Source organism: Scyliorhinus canicula, chromosome 1 (genome assembly GCF_902713615.1).
Source record: "Scyliorhinus canicula chromosome 1, sScyCan1.1, whole genome shotgun sequence".
Classification (NCBI taxonomy): domain Eukaryota; kingdom Metazoa; phylum Chordata; class Chondrichthyes; order Carcharhiniformes; family Scyliorhinidae; genus Scyliorhinus; species Scyliorhinus canicula.
This window is the reverse complement of record NC_052146.1, coordinates 38,820,579-38,845,518: the sequence shown is the minus strand read 5'-3', so window position 1 is coordinate 38,845,518 and position 24,940 is coordinate 38,820,579. Positions and strand designations below refer to the sequence as shown.

Genomic DNA, 24,940 nt, shown 5'->3' with positions numbered 1-24,940 from the left:
TGAATCAATGCTGTAATGAGATCAGGAGCTGAGTGACTGTGGCAGATCCCAAACGGAGTGTCCGTGAGCAGGTTATTGTTTTTTTTTATTATAAATTTAGACTACCCAATTATTTTTTCAATTAAGGGGCAATTTAGCGTGGCCAATCCACCTACTCTGCACATCTTTGGGTTGTGGGGGCGAAACCCACGCAGACACGGGGAGAAGCAGGTTATTGTTGAGTAAGTGCCGCTTGATACTGTAGCACTGTTGATGGCTCCTTCCATCACTTTGCTGATGATGGACTGATAGGGCAGCATTTGGCTGTGTTGGACTTGTCCTGTTTCTTGTGTACAGGACACACCTGGGCAACTTACCATATTGTCAGGTAGATGCCAGTGTTTTAGCTGCATTGAAACAGCTTGGCTATTGGGTGCGGCAAGTTCGAGAGCACAAGTCTTCAGTACTATTGCTGGGATATTGACAGGGCCCACAGCCTTTGCAGTATCGAGTTTCTTCAGCCATTTCTTGATATCATGTGGAGTGAATCATATTGGCTGAAGACTGACATCTGTGATGTTGTGATCTCTGGAGGAGATACCCGCACTTCTGGCTGAAGATTGTTGCGAATGCCTCAGCCTTGTCTTTTGCACATATATGCTGGGCTCCTCCATCATGAAGGATGGGGATATTTGTGGAGCATCCTCCTTTAATGAGTTGTTTCATTGTCCACCACCATTCATGGCTGGATGTGGCAGGACTACAGAGCTTAGATCTGATGCGTTTGTTGTGGAATCACTTAGCTGTCTATTACTTGCTGCTTATGCTGTTTGGCACGTAAGTAGTCCTGTGTTGTAGCTTCACCAGGTTGACACCTCATTTTTCGGTATGCCTGCTGTTGCTCGGGGCATGCTCGCCTGCACTCATTGAACAATTAAACCAGGGTTGATGCCCTGGCTTGGTGGTAATGGTAAAGTGAGGTTGCAAATTATAGTTGAATACAATTCTGCTGCTACTGATGTCCAACAGCGCCTCATGGATGCCCAGTCTTGAGTTGCTAGATCTGTTCGAAGTCATTTAGCACAATGGTAGTGCCACACAACACAATGGAGGGTATCCTCAATGTGAAGATGGGACTTTGTCTCCACAAGGATATCTGACACATACCCAGGAATGGTGACATTGTCTGTAAGGTATCATTCTGAGAGTATTACTATGTCAGGTTGTTGTTTAACTAGTCTGTGAGACAGCTCTCCCAACTTTGGCACAAGCCCCCAGATGTTAGTAAGGAGGACTTTGCAGGTCGGCAGGGCAGGTTTGCCGTTTCCAGTGCCTGGTGGTCCATCCGGTTTCATTCCTTTTTTGGATTTTCGTAGCAGGTGAATACTCGGCCATTAAGAGTTTAAATACCCTCTGAAGAGGCCATGTCAGAGACCATTTCTGAAGAGATTTTCCTTCCCGCAAGACATTTGTACAACAATGGTCATCATTAGACTTTTAATTCCAGATATTTTATTGAGTTTAAATTCCATCAACTGCTGTGGTGGGATTCGAACCTGGGTCCCCAGATCATTATGGGTCTCTGGATTACTAGTCCAGTATTGCTTATTATGTGATACTTTTAATTCATCACCTGAAACTACTTCCATTATCACTATCACCCAGAGTGTTATAAAGTGTTTTCTCAAGATACAAGTCAGATTTGGAACGAAAAATAAAAACTTTAGTCAAACAACGGATTATTTTCATTATTCAAAGCAGGTATGGTATGAAAATTTCATGCACTCATTATGCTTTCCCGAAAGTCTAGAGTCAATGCCAGGGAAGTAATAGCTGATAATATAGTATCTGCTAGCCACACATTTCCTCATCATCCACCATAAATTCATTCTTAATGTGTTTGTTATTAAGTTGTCACACATTTTAATACATTGTCAACATTACACATCAACAAAAAGATGTAAATTTTCAGTATGCACAAATAGTAGTTCCAGCATAAAAGCTCTTTTAAAATTATCCAGTCACTTGGTTGTCTTGCTGAATCTTTTCATCTTGCACTCATCGGAACAAATGCAAGCGTGCTAAATTTAAAACAGTCACAATAATTTATACTGCAGGGGAAACGGACTTGGCATCTGCTCAACACTTCCACAAAAGAGGGCATGACTCAAACACTGAACACTGAATTATAATTCTGCACTTTCCACCTGATATAAACTGCTGATGCTCCATTATGTCATTCTCCACAGAGCCTGTATAAGCGCAATTTACTATCCATTCAGTTAAAATGGATGGAAATTATCGCCCATAAATTTTTCAATGTTAGCCATCGGTATTTAGCTCTGCAGAATTTCTGGATTAAATAATTATTTCTGATTATCAGGGCCACTAGCACTGCATAACTCCACAAACAAGAGTTTACCACAGAAATTTGCCATCAAGGCAATGGCAGAATTGGATGCAGGAGAACATAGAACGTAGAACATAAATAAGAGATGATCAATTTTGCTGGTAAGTTTCTTAGTTATTATGGAAGTCTTGCACATTTGTTCCTTGCCCTTTGTATTAGTTAACTAAAAAATAAACAGTATCCTTTTCTGATGAGGATGTAATTGCTTTCATGTTCCTGGTGAACTGACCCACCCCTCTGTTGTCATCTAGCTGGCAGTTGATAGCTAACTGCCATCCAGCCTCTTTTCTCTGCCATCTTCGTCTTCTCATATCCTCTCATCAGATTCTGTACATTTAAAACCCTCAAATTAAAATTGTTTAACTTTTACATTTCACAGGGCAGCACAGTGGTGCAGTGGTTAGTACTGCTGCCTCATAGCGCCGAGGACCCTTGTTTGATCCAGGCCCCGGGTCACTGTCCTGTGAAGTTTGCACATTTGCCCGGGTTTGCATGCCCCCATAACCCAAAAAGATGTGCATTGGCCATGCTAAATTGCCCCTTAATTAGAAAAAAAAATTAAAACTTTTCTTGAAAAATAAATCTGAATTGCTGCTACATTTTTAAGGTACACAAATATGCAGGCGTCATTCCTGTTTTAGTGATCACAGCACCCTTTTCTCATGCAGCATAAATTGTTGTTCCCTTTGAGATTCGACATTCTTACATCATGATGGATGCAAGGTGAAAAGCTTCAAGGTACATCCCTTTTTCAGCAATGTTCACTTTGCAACATTCTGCAGAATCTAGATGTACGTCGGAATCTAAGTTACATATGGCAGAAACTGGGTTTCAGTCCTGCAGAATTGCGAGGACCCCAATTGTTGACTTTAACAAAAGGGGAGAAGGGAGTTAAAACGCTAACGTGTCTGCCAAATGGCGATTTAAAAATCACTATATCGCTTCAATGCACTTCTGCTCCTCGATTAGAACAATTTAAACCATTATTTCATTCCCCCCACCTACCCACCCCACCACAAAAAGTCATTTTGTCGATGAACCTAATTGATTTTGGACCTACATCAGGGCAATGTTTATTTTCCGTTTTGAAAAGAGGGGGTCAGTTTCACCAACTGAAGAGTCCTGTATTTGGCAGATCCTCCAGATTAATGTCCCCGAGGTGGCGATTCTCTAGTCTAACAGGCTTAACTTCAGAGATTCATTGAAGCGACAGCTTTCAACCCCCAGCACCATCACTAGACTAGAAGAGAGGGGCATGTCCCTCCGCTTACTCGGCTGCAAAGTTCACAGGGTAGGCGAGAGGCCCAGGGCTCAGAGTCGGAGGGTGTGTACTCCCATGCCGGGACTCACCGCAATACTCGAAACCCTCCGGATGGTGCGAATGGTTCGCCAGCTCCAGACGTACGGCCACCAGTGAAACGCTCATATGTTAAACCCCACAGTTCTGCTGACCGGGTTAAAAATATATATATTTAAATTGCAAAAACCCGTAATAAGTATAAACCAACCAAACCGGAAAATTTCCGGCCAGGTGCCCGAAAACCCAGGGCTGGCTGCGAGAGGATGTGTACAAACAAATAAACCCCGCGCCTCCCACAACAACAGGCCCAGCCACCGCTCCAACTCCACTTCCGTCACACTGACCCCTCACCTCTGTCCCCTGACCTTCCTCGGGTGACGCAATTCCGGTTCCTCGGCCATGGGACTGTCAAACGTCAACTCCCTGGGGAATGGGAGAAGGGCCACAACTGAGGTTGGGTTAAGGATTTACTTGGCGTAAATGGGAGCAAATAGCTGGCAATTCAGCAGTAACTTTGGGTGGGGGTTAACAGAATAAGGATAATCATAGAACCCCTACAGTGGAGATGGAGGCCATTCGGTCCATCGCGTCTGCACCGACCCACTGGAAGAGAACCCCACCTAGACCCAAGCCCCATCCTAGCCCCATAAACCCACCCAGGGGTGCATTGATATCAGTATTTACTTCACTGTCCCTTTCTCGAAAACCCACCTTGAGGAAGTTCTGATCTCAGGATTTTTCTGCTGTTCCCTTATTCACTTTCATTGCTCAAAACCCGTTACATCTCTAATTTTCTAATGAAAGGTCATGGATCTGAGACTTTTAATGCTGCTCCTCGCTCCACAGTTCCTGCCAGGTCTGCGGGGTATCTCTGCATTTCTGGACTTATTCCGCACCATTCACTGTGGCTACCTGGCACGCCTAACAGCAAGTAATGTACAACCCTGAACCCACTTCCTCCACTTTAATGGGCAGGTGGTCCCTAAAGCACTCAATGTTTCTTTATAACATTCAAACACATGACTGCTAGCCTTCTTATTAACTCTTATCCTTTTTAAGTCTTTTAGAGTACCCAATTTTTTTTTTCCAATTAAGGGGCAATTTAGCATGGCCAGTTCACCTACCCTGCACATTTTGTTTTAGGTTGTGGGGGTGAGACCCACACAGACGTGGGGAAAATGTGCACAGTCCACACGGACAGTGATCGGGGCCAGGATCGAACCCAGATCCCTGGCGCATGAGGCAGCAGTGCTAACTACCATACTGCCCCTACTCTCATCTTCTTGCAAAGCCAAATTGCCACTTAAATTCCACAAGCAGCAGTCCGCTAAAGAGGTCTTCCCTACTCTTTACCACTTACTTTTCCTCAAAAAAATGAGTATGGACCTCTTAGAAAGACACTTAGCTCTTTCGATGAGATGGTGAAGTCAGCAGGCAATTACCAGTGTCAGATTAGTGTGTGAACGCATACATACACTGTCACTATTGCTTTCCTGTGAAGCATCACACAGCCAAACTTCCATCCCGTCTCTGCCTCCTTAATTCCAAGAAGATACTACTCATCCATGGTTAGCTTCTACTCTCTTGCAGATGCAGCACAGTTGATAAGTGGGCAGGAAAGGAGAAAGATGATAATTGGGAGTAATCAGAAGAACGATTTTGCAGATGACGATGCAGATTGCAAGGGACTTTCTGAATGCCCAGTTCCTCGAACTCACAATCTTGTGACTCAGGAGAGAGTAATACAACTGAGCAAAAGCTGAAATCTAATGAACAAAATTAATATAAAGGCATTCAGTGTTAAGAAGGAGTCTGTTGAAAGTGTGAATTTTGGAATTCACTTCAACAAAATAGAATATGGACTGACATAAATCTCCGTTATTGACGGAGGTTATACAGAAACAGATGCATTTATGGTGATGCTTTTCCTCAAGATGGTGATTAGTATACTTATGAGGGGCAATGATATATTGGAACGCTGGAGGATGGATAGTGGACTGAAAGCTGACAGAGGTGGAGGAGGTAAACTGGTGCGTCAAGTGTTGACAGAGACTTCAGTAAAGACATTGTGATGTCTTTTACAGCAAATGCCACTTCAGCCCCTGCCTCGGGGGTTTTCTTTGCTCCATCCTATGCTGCTGACCCTCTTCCATGATAATAGCAGTTGCCCATTTTATTCGTAGTCCGTCACCAAACAACATTATTTGATGTTGTACGTTGCAATCATTGTAATATCACAGCTTTGCCAGAAGAGGTCAATGTGGGAGTACTGTTGGCTATTTCAATATTGTTATTAAAATTCTGTTAGTAATTAAAGATGACTTGTTTTTCACCAAGAAACATAGTTGATCAACTTTAGGACAATTTCCATTAATTCTTACCTTTAACCAAACTGGACCACCCACTTGGGTTGTTTTTTTTTTCCTATTTTTTCATTGAGTATTTCCTTCCTTTTGTTTGGGCAGGCGGGTAAATCTGTTGTGCAGGAGGAGCTCCATGTTTGAAGTGATGATGTCACATGGTTAAATATTAAATTTACATAGTGATGTCATAATGTGGCAAAATTGTTACATTTTGATTGGCTAAGATTGGCCTTCATAAAAAAGCGCCAAAATGTACTCGTGATTTTGCTTGAATCACAAGCTTGTTTATTGTGATGAATTTACTTACACGGGGCAGAATTCATGGAAAGATCATAACTGAGCTGATCTTGTATGGACTGATCTCAAAAAGGTAAACTTACTGTAAGAATTATATCTCTCCCTAGTTCCATGATTATTTTATCTTCAATCTTTTGCTGACTTCAATTATTCTGTTTTCTTAAACACTGTCATCTTCTACCTTGCCTACAAAAATCTATGAAAAGTGAAAGTAAAACATCCCAATTTGCCCCATCCAAAAATGGTGCAAATTTCTGAACCAGTTCCCCACCAGTTAACCAGGTAATATCCTGGGAAAGAATTTTACAAAGCCTATGACCATTTTAAGAACGACTCTCTGAAAACCCTTTTAAGGCAGGGATTTGCAAACTGCGGGAGGCAAGTGACAGGAGGGTTGCGGAGTGATCGGTCATGGCGTTCCCGATCGCGGGAGAAGCGCCCGATGGCCGCGACCGCCTTTTCAGAATGCTGGCTGCAACCGACTTTTAAAGAGAAAATGCCGCCCACGACCGGCCTTTAAATACGAACGATGGAGTCTTCCAGAGAGCAGATCACATGCCCAGCACTGACATCACGTGTTTTGGGCGTGAAATCACAGAGTAGAGATTTCTCCATTTTGTAGCTGCCAGCCAGCAAGCAACAGGACTGTGCAGAACTGAAGATGGATTGTTTTTTAATTAGGGAAAGGGCCAGAGATACAAACAGGCCAGGATCTCACAACTGAGTCAGCTGCAGAGGGCTGCACAGGAGAGTCCACAGCCAGTCAGAGCAGTGCTGCTGTGAGCTGCATCCAGAGCTCCAGGGCCTCTGGTTAAGAACCCATTAAGAAGAAGCTGAAATAGGGTACAAAGCAGTAGAAAGATGATTTCTTGAGGTATGGCTTTGTTAATTGTGCCAATGCAAATCAAGGTGCAAAGACCATGTGTGTTATAGGCAGGGAAGTACAGGCAAATGAAAACTCTCAAAACCGCAAAGGAGTTTGAAGACTAAGCATGGCAAGTTCGAGGACACCCCTCTTGATTTTTTTCAAAGGATGCAGCGAGAACTTAAATCATCAGCTGAAGTCTTTATCAGAAATGTAACATTGAATAACAAAGCAAGTAAGATCGTGAGGACCAAACAGGTTCACTTGTCGCATTAAAGGTAAGCACAAATGGTGTGTCATAGGGTGGCATATGGCGCAGTGGTTAGCACTGCGACTGTGGCGCTGAGGACCTGCTTTTGAATCCCGGCCCTGGGTCACTGTCCGTGTGGAGTTTGCACATTCTCCCCCATGGGTTTCACCCCCACAACCCGAAGATGTGCCGGTTAGGTGGATTGGCCACGCTAAATTGCCCCTTAATTTTTTTTAAAATGGTGTGTCATGAAGATCAGCTGGTGTGGGTCCCGAAGATCAGCCGGTGTGGGTCCAGGAAAGATAGTTTGAAAAACACTGCTGTAAGGCGATCGAGTAAGGCCGCAGGAGAATCATTCATCATTTGAACTTGTTTTATTCATTCATGGTGTAGCCACCTGGGGTGGCCACGTCTGGATTACAAAATGGACACTTTGCAAAGAATGCAGGGAAAATGGACAATACTGAGAAAGCAAGCAGGTGCAAGGTTTGTCTGTTGATTGAAGCTGTAGCTCCCAGACAAGACCGATACTGCAAAGCCATTACCATACTAATGAGCCATCTCCGGGGACAAAAGAGTAACATTTAGGTAAACGATACTAAAGCAGACACCCCGGCGGCGCCAGAGGAGACTAGAACAAAGCAGGCCAATGGCCACCTAGGGCCTGCCCAGCAATCGGGGAAGCCACCCCTTTGTTGGAGGAAATTGATACTGATGATCAGGATATGGTCCAATTAATTGGGACCAAGTTCAAGGCCCGCACAAAAGCACGCGAAGCCCCTTCGGGTATAAGAAGAAGCCCCCAAGAGAGAATCGTTCCTCTTGGCCTTGGCTCTCAGCGAGGAGAGACCTACCTAGCAGCTGCACCAGAACAAGTAAATCCAAAGTCAACGCACGCTACGAGATAGATGCTCCAAGCTACTATTCCATACCACCTCGACCCCAGCAGCCTCAGAACCGGACAACGGCCATTGTTCCTCTGACTGAGTGGGCTCCCGAAGCTAAGTATAGGCTTTAGTAGTAGGGATAGTTTAGTTGGTAGAGTTTTGTGCATGAGTATATTTGACTGTGTGTGTAAATAAATGAGCATTGATTTTGAACTTACTAACTGGTGTATGGAATCTTTGATCAGTATTCGGTTTTGAACCTTGTGGCGGTATCAAAAGATACCTGGAGACTCTTCAGCAAACGTAATTAGAATTAAGGAAGACGACCATATTAACCGCCATAAACAGAGCCAATTAAAGAGAGAACACAACGAGCAACAATGGGATGCGGACATTGTTGACTAGGGCAGCATTTATTGCCCATCCCTTGAACTGAGTGGCTTGCTAGGCCATTTCAGAGGGCAGTTAAGAGTCAGCGATTTTTCTGTGGGCCTTCAGTCACATGTAGGCCAGACTAGGTAAGGATGGCAGATTTCCTTCCCTGAAGGACATTAGTGAACCAGGTGGGTTTTTAGAACAATCGATAATGGCTTTGTGGTCACCATTAGATTTTAAATTCCAGATTTGTATTGAATTCAAATTTCAACAATTTTGAATCCAGGTCCCCAGAACATTACCTTTAGTTATCCAGAGACCCAGGGTAAAGTCACCATAGTCCCAGATGACCATAGACTGGTAAAGTCACCACAGTCCCAGACCATAGACTCCCCTTTGAGGGGGAGAACTGACTCATGGTGGTTTAACCTGAGGATCACCACAGCTCAGTTGAGGGGCAAGGTTGAGAAAGCAGGGCCTTCATGAATAAGCTCAGCCGATACAGGAATTGGACCCGCGCTGTTGGGCTTGCTCTGCATCTGCTGTCTAGTTTCTGGATTACTATCCATTGACAATACCACTATGCCACTGCCTTCCTAATAAGAAATTACCATTTATAACTGCAAATGCCATCTTCTTCTGAAAGTTTCCTTTCAAAAACAAAATCGATACACAACTCATATGTCAGCAACCTGTTCCAGAAGGTCACGACTCTGCAAAAGGAAATGCTTCCTGGAATCAAACTATTTTTAATCAGGATGTTCTCCAGTCCTATCATCCCAATCCAGCTCAAGTGAATCATACACCTCAACTGCATCTAATTCTTCCATCATTTCAAGAACCTTAATCATATCCTCTGTGAACCTAGTTCTCATAACATAAATAATCCCAATTCTTCATACCTAACCTAAGCATAGATAGGACTTTGGTCACACTCCCTTCTCCAGAAACTGAAGATCTTTCCCCAGTGACAATGCTCATTGTTTTATCGTCAATGGTCTAAAATGTACCCTAAAGCTCCTACCTGCAAGGTAGTGCCTCCAGTGTCGTATCGCCTCCACAATGGCTTGGGCTTTTTCGACCGAGGAGTGTCGAAGTCCCGAAGCGGAGAGGGTTCGGGAGAAGAAGGCGACTGGTCTCCCTGCCTGGTTCAGAGTGGCTGCGAGAGCGACCTCTGAGGCATCGCTTTCCACCTGGAAGGGGACGGATTCATCCACCGCCCGCATGGCAGCTTTGGCGATGTCCTCCTTGATGCAGGTGAAGGCCTGGCGAGCCTCAGCTGACAGAGGAAAGAGTGTGGCCTTAAATAGTGGGCGGGCTTTGTCTGCATACTGAGGGACCCACTGGGCATAATAAGAGAAAAATCCCAGGCACGTCTTGAGAGCCCTGGGACAATGAGGGAGAGGGAGTTTGCACGGGCAGCACGGTGGCACAGTGGTTAGCATTGCTGCATATGGCGCTGAGGACCCGGGTTCAAATCCAGACCCTGGGTCACTGTCTGTGTGGAGTTTGCATATTCTCTCCCCGTGTCTGCGTGGGTTTCGCCCCCACAACCCAAAAATGTGCAGGGTAGGTTGATTGGCCACGCTAAATTACCCCTTAATTGGAAAAAATAATTGGGTACTCTAAATTTTAAAAAAAAGTAAGAGTATGGTCCGGGTCGGGGCCCAGGACTCCGGTTTCCACGACATAGCCGAGGCTGGCTAGCCTGGTCGTGCGGAAAACGCATTTCTCCGTGTTATAAGTGAGATTAAGTTTCTGGGCAGTTTGGAGAAATCGGTGGAGGTTGGCGTCATGGTCCTGCTGATCATGGCCGCAGATGGTGACGTTATCCAAGTACAGAAACGTGGCCCGAAGCCCGTACTGGTCCACCATTCGGTCCATTGCTCGTTGGAACACCGAGACCCCATTCGTGACGCCAAAGGGGACCCGGAGGAAATGGAAGAGGCGGCCATCTGCCTCGAACGCCGTGTAGTGGCGGTCCTCCGGACGGATTGGGAGCTGATGGTATGCAGACTTCAGATCCACCGTGGAGAATAAGCGGTACTGGCCGATCTGATTAACCATGTCTGCAATCCTGGGGAGGGGGTACGCATCGAGGAGCGTGAACCGGTTAATGGTTTGGCATAGTCCACGACCATTCGGAATTTTTTCCCGGCCTTGACGACCACCACCTGAGCTCTCCAGGGGCTGTTACTGGCCTCTTTGACTCCCTCACGTAGGAGCCGCTGGACCTCAGTTCTAATAAATACCCTGTCCTGCAGGCTATACCGCCTGCTGCGAGTGGCTACGGGTTTGCAGTTCGGAGTGAGGTTAGCAAAGAGTGGAGGGGGGGGCAATTTTTAGCGTCGCTAGACTGCAGATAGTGAGTTAGTAAGTGGAGGTAGGGGTCCGCCGAAGCTGAGTGTGAGGCTCTTGAGGTTACATTGGAAGTCGAGTCCAAGTAAGAGTGGGACGCAGAGTTCGGGGAGTACGTACAGCTGGAAATTAGAGTAGCTGGCGCCCTGGATCATTAGGGTCGCGACGGTGCGCCCTTGTATATGAACAGAGTGTGAGCCCGAAGCGAGGAAGATAGTTTGCCGTGCAGGGAAGATAGGGAGCGAACAGCGTCTTACCAGTTCAGCGTGTACGAAGTTCTCGGTCCTACCGGAGTCGAAGAGGCACGGTGTCCTGTACCTGTTGATTGTAACAGTCATCATCGAGTTTTGGAGGTGTTTCGGACGCGACTGGTCCAACGTGACCGCGCTGAGTTGCGGGTAGTCGGCGGCTCGATCAGCTGTGCTGGAGTGGCCCTGTGATGACTGTTCGCTGAGGTCGTAGTCTTCGAGATGAGGTTCGGAGGATGGAGCCCAAGATGGCTGCCCCGTGGATCGCATGTGGCGGGCGGCGAAGAAGATGGCGTCCAAGATGGCGGCCCCCAGGAGTCGCACGTGGCCAGCCGAGTGGAGGAGGGTTGCCAAGATGGCGGCCCCCATGAGTCGCACATGTCGGGTGGGGGCGGAGTCAGCAGACACGCTGCAGCATTACAGGGCCTGCGGGCCTGTGAGTTTGGGAGGCGAGTGCTCTGGACTGCGGGTGAGTTTGGAGTTTTCGACTTTGCCAGGCATACACAGGCATAGTGTCCTTTGCGACCGCAGCTGCTGCAGGTCACGTTGCGGGCCGGGCAGTGCTGCCGTGGGTGTTGGGGCTGTCCACAAAAATGGCACGCTGGTGCTGCATAGTGAGTGGGTGGCCGCGCGGCGCAGGCCTGGGGCAGTCGCTGGTCGGGAGCCCATGAGGGGGTCGCTTGGTCCGCGGGGAACGAGGTCAGACTGCGGAACGAGACCTCCATAGTTGTAGCCAACTCAACAGTGACCTCCAAGTTCTGGGCCCCTTTCTCAAGCAATCGTTGACGCACATAGTTGGACCTGAGCCCCGCATCGTATACATCACGGACAGCGAGTTCCATATGTTGGCCGGCTGTTACAGCCTGATAATTGCAGTCCTGAGCAAGGGCTTTTAAATCGCGCAGGAAGTCTTCCAGCGACTCCGCGGGGTGCTGGCGGCGGGTCGTGAAAATGTGCCGCGCTGTAGAAGTCAGGTATTTTAAATACACTTAATATAGGTAAGAAGACTGTTTAAGACAGAAATATCAATTCCCAGTTTTAAAATGAAAGAACCATACAATTTCCAAACTCAGTCATGAGTTTGCAAAACACAGAAGTCTGATAAAAACATCACATTTTTCCAAGGGCAAGGGCGGAATCCATAGCAACGAGGGATAAGGATGAAGTATTGTACGGTTCTCATGCCGCTCGAGATTAGGTTGAATCATATCCCATAAATTATACAAGCTAAAAAAATATCTTGAACTATATTGCCTTGTTTTTAATAAATGGACAGTTAAAACATCGACTCAAATATAATATATATATGTATATATTTGATTCCAACATTCTCAGTGAAACAATCTTATAAAAGACAGTTTGAGTTGTATGTTCTGAAATATGCCTAGCCTAGCAAGATGAGATAACATGAGGTCTCCATGGTGGCAATAGGTAGGTCAGCATTAGACCAGTTTTTGCTGGTTTTGATAAAGCACAATATCCCATGAGAAACATACCAATAAGCAACAATTAGAAGTGGCGTTACATTGTCATGATGGACGGCTTTTTATCAAATCAAATGTGTTTTGAATATAGCTTAAACCAATTAGGATTATATTGGGGTGTGATCAGATCGCTTAAGACAGATATCAAAGAGTATATCCATGGATGATTTGACCACCATTTTTAGTGAGGCGTGAAGAGACGAGAGACAGAAGACGACAGACAGAAGACTAGAGGCAAGAAGACAGACAAGTCAGAAAGGCAAGAAGACAGACAAGTCAGAGAGACAAAGAGAACAAGACAGAAAGAGAGAGAGAGAGAGAGTAAAGGAAGAGAATTAGAAAGAGTTCTGTATTCCTATTTCATTTTCATACTTTAACTTCAGCCTTTGACTTTTAAAGTTGTGTTCAGGCTATTGTCTCAGAAGATAATTCCTGTGAATTTTTGAAGAAAATCAAATTGTCTACAAACTACCTTTTAAATCATTTCCAAGTTGTAACCAATGAACTTTGAATAAAACAATTCTTATTTGCACCTGACAAGTTTTTAACTTGAATTTCTACTGAGTTTCAGCAATGTCTCACCAACAACCGGCAACCGTAAATTAAACAAAACTGGATCAAATCCTTAGAGATACTTCACACGCGCGTAGACCTCATTGATGGGTCGCACGTACATTCGGTCTAGCATGGCCAGGGCCTCAGTATATGAGGTGGTACAATTAAGTTGCGTAGAGAGTAGGCTGAGTTTCTGCTCCTCTATAGTTTCGGATGTGTTTGATTCAGCCAGGTAGGCCTTGAAACATCAGAGCCAGTGTAGAAAGATTTCCTTCGCCTCTGCAGCTTGCGGGTCGAGTTCTAGTCGGTCAGGTTTGAGGGCTGATTCCATAGTAGTTTTCTTCAAGTTTTCTAAGACTATTAAATTGATGTGACCATCAGTTCACTAGACACACGATTGGAAGTAAACTGGTTTTAATAGTCTTACAACTAAGCCAGCCTGCGACCAGAGGAACTGAGAGCAGGCTGACGGCTGCAGTACTTTATATTTCTGGTTAGTGGGAGGAGCCATGGGCGGAGCCAAGGGTGAAGCCCAGTACAAACTCCTCATCTCCCCCTATGGGCAGAGCCGCGCAACGGCTCACAGACAGAGCCCACAAGGACACAATACAACGCAAGGCAATACAGTGTGAATTACGATGCATATAATTCACCACACTCCCCGACGCACTTACCTCCTTTTGGTCGCACCGCGACTAATGAAACCCCCCATGAACATCTCCTTTGCCTTCCCCAGAAAGTCCACCTCCGGGATTTCGCTCCCAACCTGGCTGGCAGGTCCAGGACCCGTTCTCCTCCATGCCAACCCGCAGTACGCTTACGTAGCGTACCCTGATGGCCGCCAAGACACAGTCTCCCTCAGGGACCTGGCACCAGCTGGTTCCCCACACACCCCTCCCTCTGCCACGCCGCCACTCTCCCTTCCCCCGGCGCACCCCACTGCAGCCCCGCTCCAGGACAATCCGTCCTCCCCTCGCTCCCACCCAGGGATGGAGGATTTCAACACGCTCCCAGAGTCACCGAAGACCAAGCCGACGCCGGAGTCGCCACCAGCACTGCGGCGCTCTCGACAACAGATCAAGGCACCGGACCGCCTAAATTTATGACATTCTCTGTGATTTTTAAAAGCAATTTGTATGTATATAGTTCTCCACCACCCCCGCTGGACTCATTTTTAACAGAGAGTGAATGTGGTAGTCACCACTGATGTATTATATTGTATATATGGGTTTTACGGTAAAGCACCTGTACTACAGGTGCGGGGGTAGATCCCTGCCTGCTGGCTCCGCCCAGTATACGGAGCATAAATATGTGTGCTCTCCATACAGCAGCCATTTCGTCAGCTGCTGTAGGAGGCCACACATCTCTGTGTAATAAAGCCTCGTTTACATTCTACTCTTGTCTCATCGTAATTGATAGCGCATCACCTGGGTGTCCATGTCCTGGGTCTTTGTATCCGTGGCAGGGTTTCTGTGATGGCTGCCCTCCCCGCCGTGGTATGCATCCCTGGGCACCACTGGACCTGGCACTGGTCGTGGGTGTGGTACGCCAGACGGCCCGGGACGACGGGTGGCTGGTCCTGTAAGACACAAGACAGCTCGTATCATTAGACAGGCAGACGGGGGTGAGGGTGTGGAGTGGGGGTTGGGGTGAGGGGATGGAGTGGGGGACTGGGGTGAGGGGGTGGAGTGTGGGCTGGAGTGAGGGGGTGGAGTGTTGGCTGGGGTGAGGGGGTGGAGTGGGGGTTGGGGTGAGGGGATGGAGTGGGGGACGGGTGAGGGGGTGGTGTGGGGGCTGGGGTGAGGGGGTGGAGTGGGGGCTGGGGTGAGGGGGTGGAGTGGGGGCTGGGGTGAGGGGATGGAATGTTGGTTGGGGTGAGGGGGTGGAGTGGGGGCTGGGGTGAGGGGGTGGAGTGTTGGCTGGGGTAAGGGGGTGGAGTGGGGGCTGGGGTGAGAGTGTGGAGTGGGGGCTGGGGTGAGGGGATGGAGTGGGGGGTGGGGTGAAGGGATGGAGTGGGGGACTGGGGTGAGAGTGTGGAGTGGGGGCTGGGGTGAGAGTGTGGAGTGGGGGCTGGGGTGAGGGGATGGAGTGGGGGACTGGGGTGAGGGGGTGGTGTTGGCTGGGGTGAGGGAGTGGAGTGGGGGCTGGGGTGAGGGGGTGGAGTGTTGGCTGGGGTGAGAGGGTGGAGTGGGGGCTGGGGTGAGGGGATGGAGTGTTGGCTGGGGTGAGGGGGTGAAGTGGGGGCTGGGGTGAGGGTGTGGAGTGGGGGCTGGGGTGAGGGGGTGGAGTGGGGGCTGGGGTGAGGGGGTGGAGTGTGGGCTGGGGTCGGGGTGGAGTGGGGGCTGGGGTGAGGGGGTGGAGTGGGGGCTGGGGTGAGGGGGTGGAGTGGGGGCTGGGGTGAGGGGGTGGAGTGGGGGCTGGGGTGAAGGGATGGAGTGGGGGACTGGGGTGAGGGGGTGGAGTGTTGGCTGGGGTGAGGGGGTGGAGTGTTGGCTGGGGTGAGGGGGTGGAGTGGGGGCTGGGGTGACGGGGTGGAGTGGGGGCTGGGGTGAGGGGGTGGAGTGGGGGCTGGGGTGAGGGGGTGGAGTGTTGGCTGGGGTGAGGGGGTGGTGTTGGCTGGGGTGAGGGGATGGAGTGGGGGCTGGGGTGAAGGGATGGAGTGGGGGCTGGGGTGAGGGGTGGAGTGGGGGCTGGGGTGAGGGGGTGGAGTGGGGGACTGAGGTGAGAGTGTGGAGTGGGTGTTGGGGTGAGGGGGTGGAGTGGGGGATGGGGTGAGGGGGTGGAGTGGGGGATGGGGTGAGGGGGTGGAGTGGGGGCTGGGGTGAGGGTGTGGAGTGGGGGCTGGGGTGAGGGTGTGGAGTGGGGGCTGGGGTGAGGGGGTGGAGTGGGGGCTGGGGTGAGGGGGTGGAGTGGGGGCTGGGGTGAGGGGGTGGAGTGGGGGCTGGGGTGAGGGGGTGGAGTGGGGGCTGGGGTGAGGGGGTGGAGTCAGGCAGGGGAGTCTCACTTGGTGCTGCGCCTCCGACCTGGCATTCGGCAACCTCCCAGTCCTCGGGTCCGCCTGCGAGGTCCAGTGTCCTCTGCTCATGGAAGGTGAGAGGGTGCAGTATGGGTGGACCCTTTCCGTTTATTTTCCCGCTACCTGTGGTCGCCGCTCTTATCGTGGGGGGGAGCAAACATCAGTCAGGCGGTCCGACGCATGCATCGCAGCTGTTGGGTATATGATGCCATTGGAATACAGGGCACCCGGCCAATGCGGCTGGCATGGGTGCGTGCAGCCCTTGTTGGTCAGGGAGAGGTTTGTGCTGTCCTCCTGGTAGGGTGGGGGGGGGGGGGGGGGTGTATCACATGTGTGCGGGATGGGGGCAGGGGTGGTGCCAGGGGCATGTTGCTGGGTTTTCACCCTGGCTGTCCTCATCTGGTCTTGCAGCTTTTTGCGACACTGTTCGCCGGTCCATGGGGTGTGCACCACGGTGCTGACGGCCTCGCCCACCTCCCTCTACATATGCCGGATGATGCTGTGCGGCCTGTTGCCGCCTGGTCCGAGATACAGGACCGCCCTCCTCTCCTCCACCGCGTCCAGGAGCGTGCCAAGGTAGTGGCCCCTAAACCTCGTGGCAGCACGGCGGACAACGGCCATCTTGCGAGCGTCGGCAATGTGCGCCACACGTGCAACTTATGCAACGCGACGCTGCGTCAATGATGTGGCTCGTGTTGGGGGCACTGATAACAGCACCGTTGCCGCTTCCGCTAACGCGGTATACCACGAGCCCGGTGGTGGCGGCAACATTGAGGATCTGGGGGCAGTGGAGACGGCACAGGGGGGAGGTAGGGGCCTCAGTCTGGGCCCCGATACAGAATAATCACAGGTTCTCTCCCGGCAGAATAGACAGGGGGTTCCTAAGTTGGCACAGGGCGGGTATCAGAAGGATGGGGGACTTGTTCATTGATGGGACGTTTGCTAGCCTGAGGGGGCTGCAGGAGAAATTTGGGCTACCCCCAGGGAACACCTTTAGGTACATGCAAGTCCGGGCGTTCGTGAAAAAGCACATGGGGGAATTCCCGCTGCTGGCTGCCCGGAGGATACAGGACAGGGTGGTCTCGGGCATGTGGGTAGGGGATGGCAAGATATCAGAAATATATCAGGAGCTGCAGGAGGCGGAGGAGGCCTCGGTGGAGGAACTGAAGGGCAAGTGGGAGGAGGAGCTGGATGAGGGCCTTTGGGCCCTGGGCAGGGTCAATTCCTCCTCATCTTGCGCCAGGCTTAGCCTGATTCAGTTTAAGGTGGAGCACCGGGCGCATATGACAGTGGCGAGAATGAGTAAGTTCGTTGGAGTAGAGGACAGGTATGTGAGGTGCTCAGGGAGCCCAGCAAATCATGTCCATATGTTCTGGGCATGCCCGGCATTTACAGGATTTTGGAAAGACTTCACAAGGGCTATGTCCAAGGTCTTGGACACTCGGGTAAAACCGAGCTGGGGGATAGCGATATTCGGGGTATCAAATGATCCGGGAGTGCAGGAGTCGAAAGAGGCCGGAGTTCTGGCCTTTGCCTCCTTGGTAGCTTGGAGAAGGCTCTTGCTAACGTGGAGGGACGCGCAACCCCCAAGCGTAGAGGCTTGGGTCAGTGATATGGCAAGATTTCTCAAGTTAAAGAGGATAACGTTTGCCTTGCGAGGGTCCTTGCAGGGGTTCTCCAGGCGGTGGCAACCGTTCCTTGACTTTCTCGCGGAACGTTAGGTGGAGGTCAGCAGCAGCACCAGTCCGGGGGGGGGGGGGGGGGGGGGGGGGGAGGTGGGGGGGGGGGGGGGGGGGGTGGCTTGGGCGGTGGATGGATTTCATTTGTGAAGGTCAATACCCCCACCTTATTTTGTTAAATGGTTAATCTGTGAAATGGTTAAGTTGTTTTCTGTTTTACTGTTATCTTTTCTTTTTGTTGTTTATCTTTTTGTAGTGGCTTGTAAAAATGATTGAAAAATTTTGAATAAAAAAACACAAAAAAACGCCGGAGCGTTTACGACAGCGGCAACACTCTGCCGCTATAACGGAGAATCCCGCCCCACGTGTTTGGAGGTTTGGTGTGGTCAGAATCCAATTAGGTGAATTCTCCTATTCTGTGAATAGTCAGCCAATACTTAATGTAGCTGATAAATGAATGGGCACAGAAGATATGGACCCATAGAGTCAGCAAAACAAGCATTGCCCATTTCTGATTACTCCGCTTACACTGTTAACATAGGAACAAGAGTTGGCCATTGGGCCTCTCAAACCTGTTCCATTAAGCTGTAACTCACCTTTGTTCTACATTTGATAGCCTTATCCAACAAAAGCCTATTTATCTGTGAAGAATGCTTCCTAGTTTCACGTATAAATAGCCTGGCTCCAGATTGTGCTCCCTCCCCCACTCCAGCAAACAGTTTATCTGTAGCTACTTGATCAAATCGCTATCATTTTAATAACCTTAATTAGATCACTTTCTAAGTTTATCCTGCTTAGAGTCGACAGGTGGGGTACAGATGGTCAGACACAAAGGAAGGAAATCAGAGATGTTTTCTGTTCTAATCGTTTCCCAGTGGCCCCTTTTGGATAATGAATTTCAGTTGAGGACATGATTGGCTCAACAGTGCTCCTCCTCTGCTCTAATACCTGCTGACACTCACCATTGAAGTGTTGGCTAGTGTAGACTTGAGAGATGAACAGACACTTCCAACACTGATGAAGGTTCAACTCAATTTTATTAACTACTTCTAACTAACTAACACACGATGACTGTGGGTCTAAACGATGCTAACTTAAACTAGAGACCTAAGCCTTGTCCGAACCAGTTGATTCTCTCAGCACGTGTTGTAAGTCTGTGCTGGGCTGGATGAGTTCTTGTTACACTCAGAGGCAGCACGGGAACCGTGGTGCCCTCTGCCTTTATAGTGTGTATATTCTAACTGGTGATTGGCTGCGGTGTTTGTACATGTTGATTGGTCCCTGTGTGTGTCCATCAGTGTGTGTCTGCACCATGATATACTGGTGTATATTATGACAATCATCTGAGCTCTTGTATAGAATGTAGGATATCAAAGGATTGCTGGTTGTAGAGAGCAGCTCCAGGAGAAAGGTTTGGTCAGAATTTGAGCAGAGATGAAAGGATATTCACATCAGTTGAGTGCTATTGAAGTTCAATTGGTAATTAGAGAATTAGACAAGGTAGAAGTTATGGAGGTAATGACTCAGTCCGACAATTTCACAGACATAACTATCGCTGATTGACGTCAAAAATGCTTATTTATAAATCCCTCCCTCCCCCCAAAAAGGCGCCCTTTAATATTCTTTGTTTTCTAATTGCTGTAACTCCCACATGTTAACTGTTCCACCCCAGTTCCTTCTGATGACATCACAGACTTGGCATGTCTAATGGTCTGCATCTGAAGGAAAAACACCCTTTCTTGTGAAACTGTTGCAAAGCAAAACACAAATTAAACTACTGAGGTAGTGAGAACAACTCTGGGCTTTAAAAAAAACCATTCATTTTGTTGTTTTTTATTAAGTGCCATTTTCTGCTGTTTATTTTTCCATCCTTATTTATTTCTGCCAGAAGAGTTAATTCAAAAGTCACCTGCTTTGATCAGCAGCTATTTGCAACCTGCTACAATGTTGGCAGGGATTGAGCAAACTGGTGATAATGGAAATAGGTTTCAGGAAGCTGGTAACCAAGGAAAGACTTGGAAATGGACCATAATGTAGTGCTTATGTATCTTTCCAATGGCTGATTGGCTCCAATTTATCAACTTATCCAAAATAAATGACTTGTATTACATTTACATCGAGTGTTTTGAACTTGGAAAGATTTCCTTGCCATTGCTGACCTACACATATTATCTATTGTGAGTTCACCAGTACAAGGTCAATTAAAAATTACTGGAAGTCACCAGTGTTCAAATACTCAGAAGCTTAGGATCAGATCTATCTGGTTCCAACTGCCTGCGAGGATGTGTGTAGCTATTATCACAAATTTGTTTTGGATGATGGGGGTGGGAGGGTGTTGCTTATTACTAAATCCGCATCAACAAAGCAGCCAGAAACTTCATTGAATGTACTTCAATGTATTAATAAATTCAAAAGGCTAAGTTATACCCATACTGTATTAGCTGCTTGTTGCACATCTGGGCATTATGGTTACGTAAAACTCTGACTTCAGATCAGATATATATAATTATCCTCAGACACTTGTGCAAGCAAACATTAAACAGATTTGGGTTAAGGAAACCCAGTCTAGAACATAATCATAGTGTGAAGTAAAATGAGTTGCAGACATGACTTCCTCATTAGTTAAGAGTCATAGAATGATTACAGCACAGGAGGAGGCCATTTGGTGCATTCAACCCCTGCTAGCTTTCTGTAAGAGTAATCCAGTTAGTCCCACTCTCCCGTCTTTCCCTTGTAAACCTTTTGTGTACTGATCTAATTCTCTATAGAAATCCTTGATTGAATTAACTCAACACCCTTCCAGGCATTGCCATTCAGTTTATAACCACTTTCTATGCAGAAAAACTTTTCATCATATCGTCTCTGGCTCTTTTGCCAATCATCTTATATCAGCGACCCCTGGTCTTTAATCCTTCCGCCAACAGGAATGCTTTCTCTCTACTCCATCAAGACACCTCATGATTTTGCATCCCTCTATCAAATCTCCTTTCAACCTTCTCCACTCGAAGAACAAACTTGGCTTTTCCAATCTGTTCATGCAGATGTCCTTCAAACTCTGAGCCATTCAAGTATATCTTTGCTGCACCCTAAGGCCTTCACATCCTTACTAAAATGCACTGCCAGATTTGAACAATAGTTTTGGTCAAAACAGTGTTTAATGAACGTTCATCATAACTTCCTTGCTTGTTTACTCTATGCTGCTATTGATAAAGCTGAGAATCCATTATGCTTTTTTAATTGCTTTCCTAATTGCTTTCCTAATTGCTTTCCGTAGTGTCCTAATAAAAGTAAGGTTAAGGGGGGGTTGTTGGGTTACGGTATAGGGTGGATACGTAGGTTTGAGTAGGGTGATCATGGCTCGGCACAACATTGAGGGCCGAAGGGCCTGTTCTGTGCTGTACTGTTCTATGTTCTATGTTCTATGTTCTATGTTCTAATCTGCCCTGCTTATCAATGAATTGTGCATGTATACCCTCAATCTCCCTGTATCTCTTGGAACTCTAGACTTTAGTTTATATTCCCTCTGCTTGACTTTCCTACCAAATGTATCACTCCACAGTTCTGAGATAGAACCTTAGAATACCTACAGTGCAGAAGGAGGCCATTTGGCCCATTTCTCAGAACTAAATGGCATCTGCCACGTGCCGACCCATTCCAACAGCAGGTCTATGACCTTTTGCAGTCCGTCATCCTCCTCACAGTTCACTGTTTCCAAGTTTTGTGTCACTTCCAGATTTTTGTGGCCTGTACACCCTAGTCCAGTCATTAACCTGCGTCATGAAAAGCAGTTGTCATCATCCCAATCCCAGGGGACCGCCACAGTTCTCAAGTCTGGAAAACAATCTGGTTCATCACTACTCGGTTTCCTGTTGGTATCTATTCATTCTGAAAATCTCATTTTAACTCTGGAATATTTAAAAATGTTTCTGTGGAGTTTTGTTTTCAGCAATATTCAAGCATGGGTGTATTGCTGAATAATTTTATTTTCTGACGGTGTTATCATGTTCGCTGCTTATGCAGATTTTTTATTCAGTTATTGCCTACTCATGTGCTCTTACTATCTGGTCTCTATCTAACTGCCCATCTGTCTGTTGCAATCTTTGCCCAACCAGGAGTAATTATTAAACTTGTTAGGAAAAGGGGCGAGATATGGACTCCCAATTCCCTTTTCCTTCTGTCTGTAACTTTTGGTAAGGCTGATGGATGTTCTCAAACCCCGATAGTGTGCGGTCAATTTAAAAGTAATCAGCAACAGACTTTTATGGATTTAAACATGGAGTATTATTTAATTGCACACTTTTACCTCAGAAAAGTCTATTCTTATGTCAATTACACAACACATACCCAAGAAAGATACAATTAAAGAAGATAGGGAACTTGTACAAATATTAAAACCAAACAGAATCGTCAGCAGTTTGTCTTTGGAAGTCCAGTAAAGAAGGGAGCCTCTTCCAATCTGGAATTGAAGTTCAGATGGCTGGGTTCAAACCCAGATTAACTGCAGGGTTCCTTCAAAGTAAGGACTGTGCAGCAGGTCGTGTGGATAACTTGTTGTAACTTGTGACAAATTTCTTACAGGTGAACTCCAAGCTTTTTGAAACAGGTTGCAGGCGGGCTATAAAATACTTTAAACCTTGCAAAAGGCAAGATAGCATAGCCTTTATTTTGAATTGTAATGTTGTTTCTGGTGTTCTGCAGAATGCCCAGACTGTTTTTGGATGAAAGGATTTCAACATCAGAGAATAGTTTTGATCACATGATGAATGAAAACGAAAAAAATGAAAATTGCTTATTGCACAAGTAGGCTTCAAATGAAGTTACTGTGAAAAGCCCCTAGTCGCCACATTCTGCCGCCTGTTCGGGGAGGCTGGTACGGGAATTGAACCATGCTGCTGGCCTGCAATGACATATCAATGGCCATTGATGATACACAATGATGATCTTTTATAATGAAGAAGCAGTTTCAGTCATATGGTCAAAAGCCATCGATATACATGAGATGGTAGACAGTGCTCTTTAACACTTTATTGTGGACACTCAATCTTGATATCCCTCCTTTGCTCCATGGCAGATCTGCAGTCAGGGCGTTTATCGTCCCTGTATTGTGGAGTAAACCTTGATAATAGCAGGTATGAAATTCCACAGGAGATTGCTGTCAAGGCACGTCCATCGTAATCCAGTTGTGAACTTCCCTGAAAGTCCTTTGACGTTGCAGAAGTCAGTTGATCCCGCAGCAGCCACCTTACATTCATCAAGGTCCATTTTAAAAGAACAGTTTAAAAACAAATAATCAATTAATGCCTGCACAAATGTGATATATTTAAGGTTTTAAACCAAGTATAGTGTTAGGTCAGGAGGGGGTTTTGTTTAGAACATCCCTGATTTCTCCATGATTACCGGTCCATGAACAGAAAAGTGTATTTTTGATTTCCCCACGTGGTGGCATATTTTCCCCAACCCTTCAGTTTTGGAATGATCAAACCTATCAATAACTACACAGCAAACTCAAGTTAAAATAATAGGGTGGTTTATTTTCACATTCTAAACACAGGAACTGCTGGTCTGATTAGTAAGTTCGCAGACGACACAAAGATTGGTGGAGTTGCGGATAGTGAAGAGGATTGTCAAAGGATACAGCAGGATATAAGAGTCCTGGAAATGGCAGATGGGAGTTTAATCCGGACAAGTGTCAGGTAATGCACTTTGGAAGGTCCAATGCATGTAGGAATTACACAATAAATGGTAGAACTCTTGCAAGTACTGACAGGCAGAGAGATCTGGGCGTGACTGTCCACCATTCACTAAGTGGCAACGCATATGGATAAGGTGGTCAAGAAGGCATACGGCATGCTGATTTCAACGGTCGGGGCATTGAATATAAAAATTGGCAAGTCATGGTGTAGCTGTGCAGGGCCTTCATTTGGAATATTGTGTACAATTCTGGTTGCCACACTACAAGAAGGATGTGGATGCTTTGGAGAGGTATAGAAGAAGTTTACTAGGATGTTGCCTGGTATGGAGGGCTTTAGCTATGAGGAGAGGTGAGATAAATTGGGTCTGTTCTGATTGGAACTGTAGAAGTCAATATTTTTCCCGCTTCTGGACTGTGGTAGAAAGATTCAACAACGCTCGTTAAGAAAACATAACAAGACTTTATTTTCAAACAGACCATGCAGTTTTGGCTGAAAGTTGAGGTCGGAGAGCAGGGAGTGTCTCTGCTGATTCCTACTCAAGTCCGCGCTTTCACAGAAAATTAGCTCAGTATTTATACATTATCAGAATCAGGATTACGTGACTACAGCTTGATCAGGAATTCGATCAGAAGTACAAACATAAGCAATATCATAAAACAGGCATCACCTTGATGACCTTTCAGGACTCTGTCCCGTCACTCAGACCATTATTTTGTCCTTTGATGGAATGTTTAAGAGTCGGAGGAGATTTGTTTCTTCCTGACCTTATCTTGTCATATTTAGACTGCTTTGGGTTATGACGAGTTAGTCCTATCAGAATTTACGGAGTCCAGGCATTTTGGATCAGCTTGACCTTCTCTGATCATATCCAGGCTTTAGGTCATGCGAAGTCAGCTTTTCTTACATTGTACCCAGTAGTTGACCAGTTTTCCCATCATACCATTATTTACTTCATACAACATCACAGAATGACGGAGATTCAGAGGCGACTTGATAGAGATCTGCAAGATTATGTGTGGCATGGACAGAGTGGATAGTCAAATGCTCTTTCCTCGGGTAGGAGAGTCAAGTACTAGGGGACATAGGTTTAAAGTTCATGGGGAAAAGTTTAGAACAGATGTGCGAGGCAAGTGTTTTTACACAGAGGGTGGTAAATATATGGACTGTGCTGCCTGGGGAGG

General features: G+C 47.1%; 1 protein-coding gene across 4 annotated transcripts in view; it reads right to left on the bottom strand.

The window, feature by feature from the left end:
• LOC119957984 (BRCA1 associated protein) overlaps positions 1-6,191 on the bottom strand; it is a 66,516-nt gene extending 60,325 nt beyond the window's left edge. For 2 of the 4 annotated variants that reach the window (XR_005458963.1, XM_038786447.1), the window contains exon 1: positions 3,740-4,022. Coding sequence is in view for 2 of the 4 variants with exons in the window: in XM_038786447.1 (XP_038642375.1) it covers positions 3,740-3,815 (76 nt within the window). In the remaining 2 variants the exon portion in view is untranslated. Of the gene's footprint in view, positions 1-3,739; positions 4,023-6,070 lie in introns of those variants that run through there. The other 2 variants (XM_038786313.1, XM_038786266.1) reach the window with 2 other exon arrangements.
• Between the last annotated feature and the right edge of the window lie 18,749 nt (positions 6,192-24,940).